The 11,119-nt window shown below is 24.5% G+C and overlaps 1 protein-coding gene across 1 annotated transcript; it reads left to right on the forward strand.

The window, feature by feature from the left end:
• Positions 1-223: 223 nt before the first annotated feature.
• On the forward strand, positions 224-9,920 carry LOC126903320 (actin-binding protein WASF3). The gene is made up of 10 exons (XM_050681464.1): positions 224-505; positions 1,757-2,060; positions 2,433-2,586; positions 3,353-3,467; positions 3,565-3,717; positions 4,797-4,981; positions 6,350-6,553; positions 6,615-6,873; positions 8,826-9,039; positions 9,102-9,920. The coding sequence occupies exons 2-10, from the start codon at positions 1,769-1,771 to the stop codon at positions 9,275-9,277; spliced, it is 1,752 nt and encodes a 583-aa protein (XP_050537421.1). The 5' UTR covers positions 224-505; positions 1,757-1,768; the 3' UTR covers positions 9,278-9,920.
• Positions 9,921-11,119: the final 1,199 nt, after the last annotated feature.

Below are 11,119 nucleotides of genomic sequence, written 5' to 3' on the forward strand. Positions count from 1 at the left end.
TTAATTGATATTTGTCGCTAATAAAACTACTTATTTTTAGGTAATACTTAATATAATATTAGGAGTACAAAAATTTTTTTTAAATAAACTAACAATAAAGAAATACTACACTTAGTGATGTATTAACGCGGAACTATATATTCTTCCATGAAATTTTGTGAACAATTACCGTACGCTATTTGTTAGTACCACGATTTCATCGTTTAGTGTGATAATCGATGGTATCGAACGTTTTCCGCCTCTGAGGCCTTGACTGTTTATTCCATTAAAGTATATGCGGTAATAGCATACGCCTGTTTGCTTTATCTAAATCTCATACTCGTCAGTTGACGCAGTAATTTTCCTGCTAGTTATGGATTCTCATGCGTTATCTCACCAAAAAGAAATCCGTAGCCACCAAGTTATTTATTACTAAATTAACATGACACTACTCTAGTGATCAACGTAAGCAAATCGAGCAAGCAGTATAAATTTGTGTGGATTAATTTTACATTAACTACTATAGGTAAGATATAAATAATTAACTTGCATATCAATATTACACTATTGAGCAGGATTGTCGCATAACTTAACTTCTAATTTTTAATATCATTTCTATCTAATAATGTAAAAAATTATAAACTCTTTTGCAATCTTATGTAAAAATTATTTGTTTAATCCTATTTTCGAATATAATTCAGATTATAGCTGATATCAGTTGATCTTTGTGTTCATTTTCATTTATATTGGCTTACTAACAGATTCATAACAAAGTCAAAAATTAGTTTTCATTTCATTTCATGCCCTTTTTGTATATGGTAAATTTGTATTATACTTAAAAATGTTTAAAATTTACTTTTAAAATGGTAGTGATATTAGTGGAAACGCCCTGATTTATAATATGTATAAATATACCTTATTATAAATAATATAAAAATACTCAAAAATGAAATATTATCATTAATAAAATATTAATTATCCAACAAACTATTATGATTACCAAAATTTAGTAATATTTTTTAATTTCATTGTAGTTTAGCAAACCCTTATCTTTATAATTTTTTTAAATCATCAAACTACATTAATATATGTTTTCTTTTTCTTTTATTATTGATTTATGTTATACAATAAAGAAAAAATAGTAATGTTAATATGTTATGAATGTGTAAACTAATAAAGTGTAAGGATATTACTAATTTATTTCATTTACTAATACAATAATATATATGTGTATACCAAATTCATGGTAATCATTTTGAATTAAATTTTGTATAAAAATTAAACTATTTTTAAATTGAAGAAATAAAGTTAACTATTTTATTTATTTATATTATTATTCTTTAACAGTAATAATTAAAAAATATAGGTTACTTTAACTTAACATTTTTCAAAATTATAATTGTGTGTGATAATAGATAAAGAATATTATATCAATGTTATTATTCCCCCTATTATTTGATTGTAGTAATAAAATATATAAATAGGGAAGTATCCTCTTTTAATTGACCCTCATCAAAAGTAAAATAGACTTGTAACAAAATGTGTATGTTAAAATATATGTAATTTATCCATATTACTGACAACTAGCTTATATTTAATATCTAATCAATTAAGTAATGGTTTACATTTTTAATTTTTTTATTATACATATTTCTGCTTTATAATAAAATACTAGATATTTTTAATATATTGTGTACATTTTGTACAAGTTCCCAATTCTTTCAATGATTTATAGTTATATTATTTATTGTCTTATATAAATTTTTTTTATTTATAGTATAAATAAATAATGCCTTTGCCAAAGCGTGTAGTGGAGCCAGTACATATTACACGCAATACAGTTTCACAAGCATCTGCCTATGGACCTACATGTTCTGTACCTAATGAACTTGAAGCTGTTACAAATGGGACTCTTGCCAATACTATACGTCAACTTTCTAGTTTATCTAAGCAAGCTGAAGATATGTTTGGAGAACTTGTTCGGGAAGCACATTCTCTTACAGCACGAGTTAACTCATTACAAATAAGACTAGATAGATTGTCTGTTAATACAAAACAACTAGATAGTACTGGCGAAGAAGGTAATTTATTACTTAAATACAGGTATCCCACAATGTTATAACATCTTTAGTAACTTTTAAACCAGAAAATATTTTATGTTTGTTTTTATTTTTTAAATAATTTTTTTAGTTATAGATTATGTTAAAAGTATATTTTTTATTATTTTTCTCAAATAAGAAAAATGTATTTTATTTTTTAATTTTTCAAAATTTTAAAATAGTCATTATTTTATCACTTACAAAAAATTTTGATGGGTTGGTAATACTTTGTAATAATTCTTATTGAAAGAAATTCTATTTTTAACAAAATTATCAACCCAATTATAGCATAGGTATGACAAACTTACATTAAACTTACAAATTTATGACAAAAAAATTATACTGTACATTTAGTATCACTTCAAGACATTCACATGAGAAAAGCTTTTAAAAGTGCTGTTGTTTTTGATCAACAAGTAGTATCAAGAGATACAATGCCTGCACCAATGCTAGAAATGTATTCACAGTGTGATAAACCTCCACCACTCTACAAACTCAATCCTTATAGGTAACTGAAAAATATTTTAACAAAAATATAATATGAATGTATTAAAGTTTTCGTGGATTGTAATATTGCTTGATGAAATGTTTACGGATATATCCACGTGGTTGTAACTATACTATCCTGACTGTATAGTTATATTCACGACCAAGTAACTATCGCTCTAAAGATTCAATCTAGGAGTCCAAAATGTCAACTCATAACTGAAAACATGGATACATTCATAAATATTTCAAGCAAAAAATATAATAATTTGCTGTAATATGGTTTTTACATGTCTAAAAAATCAAATTATTTAAAATGTAAAAAGAAATCATAATAATCTGACTTGTGATTTTTTGTTTTTGAAAACTCTTTATTATAAATTTCTTATTGGCATTGGGTATGAAATTAGATAAATAAGTAATTATGGAGTTGAGCCCTCTACTTATTTGGAAAATTCCAATTGATAAACATGTATTTAAAAAAAAATGTTCAAAATTTTATAGTAAATATATATATATTTTGACCTTGCTCATAATAAATTTGAGTCAAAAATTTATTATTTGTAAGAATTTTAAGGTTCTTAGGCCCCACCACCTTCATATAATGTTTATGATTAAACAAATAAAAAAAAACAATGGGACATTGATATCAAATTGTAACATAAATAATATATATTTAAGCTATTAAGACTAGGGATTTTGAACATATGACAACTCTGAATAATCAAAATGTAAATTTTATTTATTTAAAAAAAAAATTAATCTGGTTTCGATTATGAATTTTACAGGGAAGATGGAAAAGATGGAATGAAGTTTTATACTGATCCAGATTACTTCTTTAATTTATGGAGATTAGAAATGCTTAAAGACACAGAAAAGATGATGCATGACCGTGGAAAAAAGGTAAATTTGTATTGTTTTAAAAATTTGTTTATACTTTATTGTTTAGTATTGTAAAGATTCATTTCATCATTAGCTATAAATTATTAAAATATTACAGCCACATAGACCTAAAGCTGAAGGTGGAGGTAACCGTCATAAAAAAAGGGTTAGACAACCTTATAGTACAAGAGAAAGACAACGACAACTTGCTACACAACATGGTGAATATATTATGCCACAAGATAATTCTCATTATAGGGCTCCACATCAGGTAATTTACTGAAGTTTATTTGTTTAATCTCTCCGAGTAAAATAAAGTGTTATCTTTGTTGAACTTCATAATGGTATTAACCAAAATTTTAAACTTAAGGTTTTATTCTATTTGTTTATAAAAATCTTTTTAAATTTTTTTGTTTTATTCTTGAGAATATTGAATAGTTGTTGAAATTAACAATTCTTACATTATTATCAACAGTTATAATAATTTATATTATATTTCTTATCATTGAATGTCAATCAGTATTTTTTCTTTTTTTATTGAAATAGAGTTAAAAAATATATTTTTCATTATATATATATATACAGACTGAAACAGATCTAACTGACAACTCATATAAATTGTGATCTATATAACATTTTATACTTATATACTTTTTTTTAATCAATTTTTACAATATAGAACTATATTTAAAATATGCTTTATGTTATTTTTCGCAATTACAAAAAGTATTTTAAAAATTAACTTTTTTATTAAAATTTTTTTTAAGATTTGAAAATAACCATTTTATAGATAAGTTCTAAAGAAAAATTTTTATACCAAAAACTTTTATTTAATTCAGTAGCTAGGTTTATACAGCATTTTTAAGTTTGTTAAATTTTGATTTTTTTTGACAATTTCGTATGGTATCAAATGTTATGTTATTTACTAGTAACAGTACTCAATTTTTTTTCCATGAAAAAACAAGTAGTAGTATAATTAAGATTATTAAACTTATTTAATTAAAAACTGAACATGTCATATAAAATGTTTCTATAATTTTTTTTAATAACATTAGATACCATTTTAATTAATTTTCATTAAAATAAGAGTTTTTGGTATCAAAATTTTTCTTTAAAACTTATCTATGAAATAGCTATCTTTAAATCTTAAAAATAATTAATTTTTAAAAATATTTTTTGTAATTGCGAAAAATAACATAAAACATTTTAAATATAGTTCTATATTGTAAAAATTGATTAAAAAAAAAAAAAGTATAAAATGTTTTGTGGATCATAAGTTATATGAGTTGTCAGTTAGATCTGTTCCACTCTGTATACATATATATATATTATTGAATAATTCTTTTTCAGCCATATGATTATACCGAAGAAAGTACAATGATGTTAGGTGTATCTATGAATGAACAGCGACCATCTCGACCAAATAGTATTGAATTACGTAGATCTTATGGATCTGAAATTCCTCAAAATCATCACTTGAACAACACGGTAGATGGACGAATATATAGTCCTCCTCCAATGAATATCATTGAAAGGTAAAATTAATATTTTTTTTGTATTGATTATACTTAGGATCACTAATCAGTAACTTACCGAAGATTTTGATATGGGTAATACCAAGATAAACCCCGAAGTGATCATTTTTTAAGGAGATATTTTACTTAAAATATTCTTTAAACAATTAACTAGAATTCAATATGTAATACTTAAAGAGCTAGGTACTTATCAATACATCTGAAAATAAATTATGTAAGAAAAATGGCAATAATATGTTAGAAGCAATAACAAAAATTATTTAATAGATAATTAGCAATTTGAATAAATAAATCAGTTTTAGTATTATGTTACATTTGTTTAAATAAAGTCGTTCATTCAGTCATAAGAACATTTAAGTCCAAACATTATATTTATATTACTCTTGTACAGTTATCAATAGTTAAAATAATATTATACATTGATATTTCAATTCAAAAGTCGCCCAGTCTTAATTATCAATAATCATTTTTACATTAATGATCAGTATTCTTAAGTATATTACCAACTGATTATTAATATGCAACTTTCTGAATTATTCCAAGAGAAATGTAGTTTATAATGCCAAATCCAGACTATATTTTCCAGTAGTGCTTATAATATTTATTATTACCAACTAACATTAAAAATATAAATCCGTTAGTCCTATTCCTATTTACAGTAATCAACGATATTCACAGTAAAATTAACTTCCATTCATGTTTGAGATTCCATTCTCAAATATCTTTAATATTCCTTCTCCAATAGTGATTTTTATACATTAACCAACTATGTTTGAGAAAAATATTTAAATAAATTAAAAATATATGATTGAATAAAATATTTTATTGTTGATAAAAATGTATATGATACTTGAAATGTGCAGTTCTTAAAGGACGTGTCCAAAAAAAAAAATTTTATTGCCATTTAAATTTTTTTGGGTGAATCAGCTTACAACTAGATATGAGAAAGTAAATAAAATTATTCATTTATTTTGAACATGCAACTTTTCAACTGAATAACTCACTTGATATATATAAAAATATAATTTTTAGCTCCCCTGGCTACACTACTGCCTCTTATTGTATATGGTGTTAAATAAGTAAGGTAACGGGTAAATTGTTATGTATAATGAAAGTAATAAGATCACTTGTAATTAGCCTAAGCCTAAATATTTGCTTAGGTATATGCAGTAGCTAAGGACTCTTTTTTTATAATGGTAAAATAAGTTACCATTCCTCCATAACCCTATTCCTAGTTAAATTTATTGCTGTTTTGAGTGAAACAAATATGAATTCATAATTTTTTATATTATATTAATACATCATATTAAATCTTAGGTTATTATTTAAAATATATTGACTGACTTATATTTTGTTCTAATATTTTAGCAATAATTATGCTTCGCCACTTAGTAACAATATTATTTATGATGAAAATTCTGGATATAATAGTCAAACACAACAAAATAACTATCAATATGCTGGTAGTATGGGTGAAGTTTTAAGTCCATTAGGTACTCCTAGCAGAGGTGGAAGAATCAGGCCAACTCAACCACCACCAGCTCCGCCAAGCAATACTAATTCAAATAATAGGTAAAGTTAAATAAAATGTGGTGTTATTTATTTATAATAATATTTTTAATTTTTCTCTTAGTACCCCTACTGTTTCATCTGCAAGCACGCCAACACGTGGCCGTAGCTTGAGTTCAAATCGTGAAACATTACCTCCACCACCACCTCCACCAATTGAAAACAATATATCTTATTCAGAACCCTTACCTCCACCACCTCCTCCAGTTTCAATTAGTCCACCTATTCCATCTGCCAACATTCCTCCACCTCCACCATTGCCACCAATGCCTGATTTACCTACATCAATTGCTAATGGCGATATCAAGTCACCGCCAAAACAAGTAAGTCTAGTTTTATACTATTTTTCATTCAATATTTATATTATTATAAAGATTTTGTTCTTAGTAATTTTATTTGTGTAGAAGCTTAATTATTTATTAAGTTGCTTCCAGTGTTAGGGTTTTTAACAATTTTTTTGAGAAAGTTGTAATGATATTAATAAATATTTAAAATTTATAAATAAATATCAGGGCATAACCTTCTATATCATGTAGTTCACATAATATCAGGATTTAATATTTTTAAAAATGTATAAATAGAATGCTGTGCCTTTAAAAATTTATTTTAGTGCTCATAATACTGATAATGTTTTTATTTTTAAAATTAAAATATTCAAAAATTTCAATTTCTTTGTTTTGAATTCTCATAAATGTTCTTTATAAGTGAACATTTATAATAATTTTAAACAATTTAATATGTTTGCTGTTCTATTTAAGCCCTTATTCTATTTAACACTATGATAAAGATTCTTAAACTCGGGACTCTTCAAAGTAGCTCAAAAAAAAAAAAAAAATTATTAATGCATATAATTCTGGGCTCTATATATAACATTTATATAGTGTTCAGTAAGTAAATAAAAAGGTTTCTGTTATTCTTATTGTTTATAACATTTGACCTGTTTCCTTATTTTTTAACACTATATCTTACTATATAATAGAACAAGGAAAAAAACGCTTTTCTGGAAAAATTACTTAGCATGCTCGGATTTTCAAAATTTTTTTTTTCAACGAAAGTACTCGGTCACCAGACTACGGGATAATTATTGGCAAAGGTCAGAAAATTTTTGCCGCCCGTGAGCGTTTTAAAATTTTGACAGTTTTCGAGAAAAATGTTTGATGACGCCAGCGTTTTACGACTTAAGGTTTGAAATTTTCATCAGACCTGCCTAATGACATTCCTGAGATATGATCAAAAAATCAATTCAATCCGTTCATTTTTCACCGTTTTACAAACTTTTTTTTTTTCGTCCACGTGCATCGTTTTAATATGCGCAGTGATTCATTTCTGCTCATACGTTTATTATGAACCTTAATTATACAGTGTAATATGTGTTATTATTAAGACACTATTTTGCATTTGCACTATATTTTATCAAAGAATATTATGTTATATATAAATTTCAAGACGTTATAATTATATAAGTTTGTACTTTCATTGTCAGAACAGTACATTATTAATAGTCTTTTTTTTTCTCATATATGATGTATGAGACTATGAGTTAATCTTTTGAATTGGGATTCATCTATGATAACTATGCTGTCCAACGTTAAATCGCAGTTACCAATATTTTTATCAAAATTAAATTTTTTACAATGTGCCATGTATAATAACCTGCAGAATTTTTTTTTAATTATTCTATAATATAAACAATTATTATAATTAGATTATTAATCATTTTTGTATATAACGGGGGTGTATTAAAGAGAGATATGGGCCCCCCTTGAACCAGCGCTATTAATATTTTTTTAGGCAACTTCTAATAAATAAGGACGTAATATCCTTTTTTTCATCATTACTTTAATTTTTAGCAAAAAATATCTATAACATGTTTAACAAAGTAAAAAATATTAAATATCCTCTTAAAATAATTTTTGAATAGGCCTAAAGGGAATACCTCATTAACAAACGTCAACCTTATACCCAATACATTTTACTATATTCCCTTTTTGAATTTTCCTGATTTTAATAATAACATTTTTATATATAGTTTTGTTACACTGATTCTGATGTAATATTTTTTCTGGAAAACACTTACCGTAGCCGGGTACCCCTATCGGAATCAGTGGCTTACTTATGATGACGGCCCAAAGAGGCTTACGCGCCGAAAGCCCGTAAGGCTCGAAGGGCTCCGGGTCTGGGGTGGAGCCTAGTATTATTATAACTACCTAATTAAAAGTACTTTTGTTATATTAGTGTTAATAAAAAAATAATGATATAAAATTATTATCCATAGAAATCTCCTCCTAATCACATTATTCAATCAAAACCATTAATTCTTCCATCTGATCATAATAATATGAGGCAACTTAATGGTATCATGAATGATGTTAATACTACAGTGACCAACATAAGCAGTGGTACAGTGAGTGCTTTAAGAAAAACACCTGGTCCTGGACATGTTCCTCACTATGATCCAAGAAGTGATTTATTAAAAGCTATTAGAGATGGTATGAATCATAATAAAATATTTTATTATTTAGATTAATATTTTTAAAAATTATCTTTTTAGGTGTTGAATTGAGAAAAGTTGAAAAAATTAAACAAAAAGAAGGTGAAAAAAGTAATGCATTACATGATGTTGCTTCAATTTTAGCTCGCCGGGTGGCTGTTGAGATATCGGATTCTGATTCTGCTTCAGGAAGTGAATATGATAGTGATGGTTGGGCTGAAGAAACTTGTGCTTAGATAATTTCAAATAAAGGGTTTAGTGAATATGAAAAAAATTCCTTGTAGCTCTATTTTTATTGCAAATAGCTACCATTCCAAAGTTATAAAGCCTTTTACTCTTTTTTATGAACTACATATCTTAAATCAATAAACATATTTTTGTATGATGACAAAATAATACAGTTTTTACTTGTAGAGCTAATCATATAAAGCTCTATTTCATAAGACTTTTTAGTAAAGATCTAGATTTGATGAATATAGCATGTAATATTAATCAAAACTATAGATTTATGACTTATCTTTCTCGCACACATTAATATAATTCTGTAGTTCTTCATTTTTGAACCCCTCTGTTGGTCAACAATTCTGTTTTACTTTATTATAATACAATAAATTTAATTATACACACACACACACACATATATATATATATATATCCAATATATTTATGTATTAATACTTAACTAAATTCAAGTGCCAAATTTCCTGATGATACAGAATTACTATTTAAAATTTAGACTTCTTAGATATTGATTGATGTTTATTGTGATGCTAAGCAGAATTTTCAACAATTGTTAAATAAATAATATAATTGACTTAAAAAATTATATTATTTAGACAGTTAATTTGAAATTGATTAAATGGATTTAAAAGAAAGCAAGGCTTTATGTATATTAAAATCAATGCAATAAATTATTTTATATCTCTGATAAGTCTAATATAAATTATAAAATGTATTTTCAACTATATCTTTGTGTACATAAAATATAAAACCAGACGTATAATTCTTAGCACATCTAAAAATTAGTTGTTATTTATAATAAATTTTAATTAATAATATAATAATTTTTTCATATTGGAATTAAAATTTAATGATAACTTATTAAGTGAAATAAAAACATTACAATCTATTAAAACTTTGACTGTATAATGATATGGGTTTTCACATTGTAACTATTAAATTAGTAATAGTTACCTAAATGCTCAATTTTGCTCAAAAACTTTGTGCAAAAATTATTCTTAATGATTATATCTCAATATATGCACAAGTTTTTCTTTAATTTTTACTATTTTAGTCTTCCAATTTATTTGTTAAAAAAAATTCTCTTTACTTTTGTTTTTAAATTTAAATTTGATTACAAAATACAAATTGAACTTATAATATTAAAAGTATTATTTGACCTTGCTTTAAAATAACTTTTTTTATTGCCGAAAAATGTAAAAAATCTAAAATTTGTATATTTATATTTTATGATTAACATTAATTTATTAAATATGTATTTAAATGTATTTTTGTTTATATACTCAAATGTTTATAATATTTATACTAAATTAATGTAATGTAAATTTTGTAATCCCCAAAGTAATATTGTTGATATATAGTATGTATATAGATTTTCAAAAAAGAAATGCAAAATTATCTGAATAGTTAAAGTGTGCTAGTGTACATAGCAATAATAATTACAAAGAAATTTATATTTATACTTTATAAATTTTTTTTTTGTATGAATTTACATTAAATTTTTATTTAATCCTAATAATTATAATATGTGCATTATTCTATTATTTATTTATAATAAAAATGTTTTTTTTAAATATTGAATAATTTTATTTTTATAACTCAATTATCAATACATTAAATTTAGATGATTACCTATAAAACCGAGAATTGTTTGCTAATTTTTGATTGAGTTTTTAATTTTGTTCAGACAGTTCCAAATTTATTAGGTTGTATGTCCAAGGTAGGAAAACACAACTTGGTAATTAAAAGAAAATTATTTTTAAATTAACAATTTATATAGTTTTGTATTTTACTTTTTATACCAAAAAAAGTATTCAATTGTTATGATATTATGATTT

The sequence above is a fragment of the Daktulosphaira vitifoliae genome, unplaced genomic scaffold, assembly GCF_025091365.1.
Source record: "Daktulosphaira vitifoliae isolate Bord-2020 unplaced genomic scaffold, ASM2509136v1 Scaffold_1, whole genome shotgun sequence".
NCBI lineage: Eukaryota > Metazoa > Arthropoda > Insecta > Hemiptera > Phylloxeridae > Daktulosphaira > Daktulosphaira vitifoliae.

Coding starts and splice junctions, on each gene's coding strand:
- LOC126903320 (XM_050681464.1), top strand. CDS start 1,769: ATGCCTTTGCCAAAGCGTGTAGTGGAGCCAGTACATATTACACGCAAT. Junction 2,061..2,432: donor AGATAGTACTGGCGAAGAAG/GTAATTTATTAC, acceptor CTGTACATTTAG/TATCACTTCAAGACATTCAC. Junction 4,982..6,349: donor CCAATGAATATCATTGAAAG/GTAAAATTAATA, acceptor CTAATATTTTAG/CAATAATTATGCTTCGCCAC.